Below are 1,406 nucleotides of genomic sequence, written 5' to 3'. Positions count from 1 at the left end.
CCCACCCCCCTGCCATCCCCCAGCACCCTCCAGCCCTGCAGCCCCTCCTGTGCCACCACCCCCAGTGCCAGCTCGACTGTCCCCCACTGCCTTGTCCCAAGCCTCTGTGTCACCCCAGTCTGTGTCCTACAGCATGGTTTCACCCTCACTCAGGTTTGAGACACCCAGTCCTCCTCCACCGAAACCCCAGGCCAGCTCGGCTGAGGAGGAATCCCAGAGCCCCCAGCTGGGCAATGCCTGCCCGCCCTGGAGGAGACAGAGGGCTGCAGAAAGGGCAGCAGGGAAGAGACAGGCTGCAAAGGAGAAGGTCACAGACAGCCACAGGACCTCATTGTCTGAAAAGGCGACTGGTGCTGACCCTGGTCTAGGTGTCACTCCTCTGGCTAAGCAGGCAAACTCCCCTGGATCCATCAGCCCCTCTTTCAACATCAGCGAACTCCTAACACCTGTCATACCACCAAAACAGGAGGGGGACACTGCTGAAAGGGAGCTGATCCCACTGACACCTCCTCCCACAGAGAGCACAGCCTCAAGAGACCCTGAGGAGGGCACCTTGGATGATTACAGGTCCTGGGATAGTTGCAGGTTGACAGCATCGAGTCTGTTATTTAACTTAAAGGATGTGCGCAAACGTGTTAAAAGCATTTATACCCCTTCTCCCCTGTTAAGGGCCTTGGAGGAGAAAAATAAAACCAGGGAAAATATGCAGGAGAGTACAAAAATGTATGCCTCGTTCTCAACTTCACACGACAAAAGTGAGAAAAATATTACAGAGAAAGATGAATTGAGTGATATAGCTTATGTATTGTCTAGCAGTGTTCATGAGAATGATAATAAAACCGATTTAACTGGACACTTCACAGGCAATTCTCTGACTTTGAGTTCACCCCAGACAACAGAAGACCTTCCATTTTACCAAACTGGAGACAGCATGAAGCAAGACAATTCAAAACACCAGGATCTGGTTAAAAACACAGAGGTTAATGAAAATTTCCCCTCGTTCAGACATGAATCAAATGAACTTGACTTAGGAAAACATCAGCAGTATACAGCGCAGAGACCATTCAGTAGAGACAATGTAGGTACAAAAGCTGGGCAGCCCATGCAAAATCACAATGTGCAGGGTGAGGAAAATGAAAGACAAGCTGCTATTCAGAATGAAAATTTTGCCTTCAAAACACTCCTAAACCAACTCTCACCAGAAGAAGATGAGCCTTACAGCGGCTCCCAAACCACCATTGTGGTACCTGGCCATGAAGCACGAGGCAAAAGAAGCACTAGTTCCTCGGAGCAATCCTTCGTCTCCACAGTGGAACAGCCACTTCAGGAAGAGCCATTTCTGCCTGTGTCCCTGATGGAGCAGACGTGCCTCCAAGAAAGCCAGAGGACTGACAGTGAAATGGGTT

The 1,406-nt window shown here is 50.1% G+C and overlaps 1 protein-coding gene across 1 annotated transcript in view; it reads left to right on the top strand.

Annotated features, from left to right (window-relative positions):
- CUNH10orf71 (chromosome unknown C10orf71 homolog) overlaps window positions 1–1,406 on the top strand; it is a 16,200-nt gene that overhangs the window by 12,612 nt on the left and 2,182 nt on the right. The window contains exon 4 of the mRNA XM_005416475.2: window positions 1–1,406. This exon is cut by the window's left edge and continues 1,340 nt beyond it; it is cut by the window's right edge and continues 2,182 nt beyond it. Within this exon, the coding sequence (XP_005416532.1) occupies window positions 1–1,406 (1,406 nt within the window).

The sequence above is a fragment of the Geospiza fortis genome, unplaced genomic scaffold (genome assembly GCF_000277835.1).
Source record: "Geospiza fortis unplaced genomic scaffold, GeoFor_1.0 scaffold130, whole genome shotgun sequence".
Lineage (NCBI taxonomy): Eukaryota > Metazoa > Chordata > Aves > Passeriformes > Thraupidae > Geospiza > Geospiza fortis.
The sequence above is the reverse complement of the archived record's forward strand: the minus strand, read 5'-3'. Positions and strand labels throughout refer to the sequence as shown.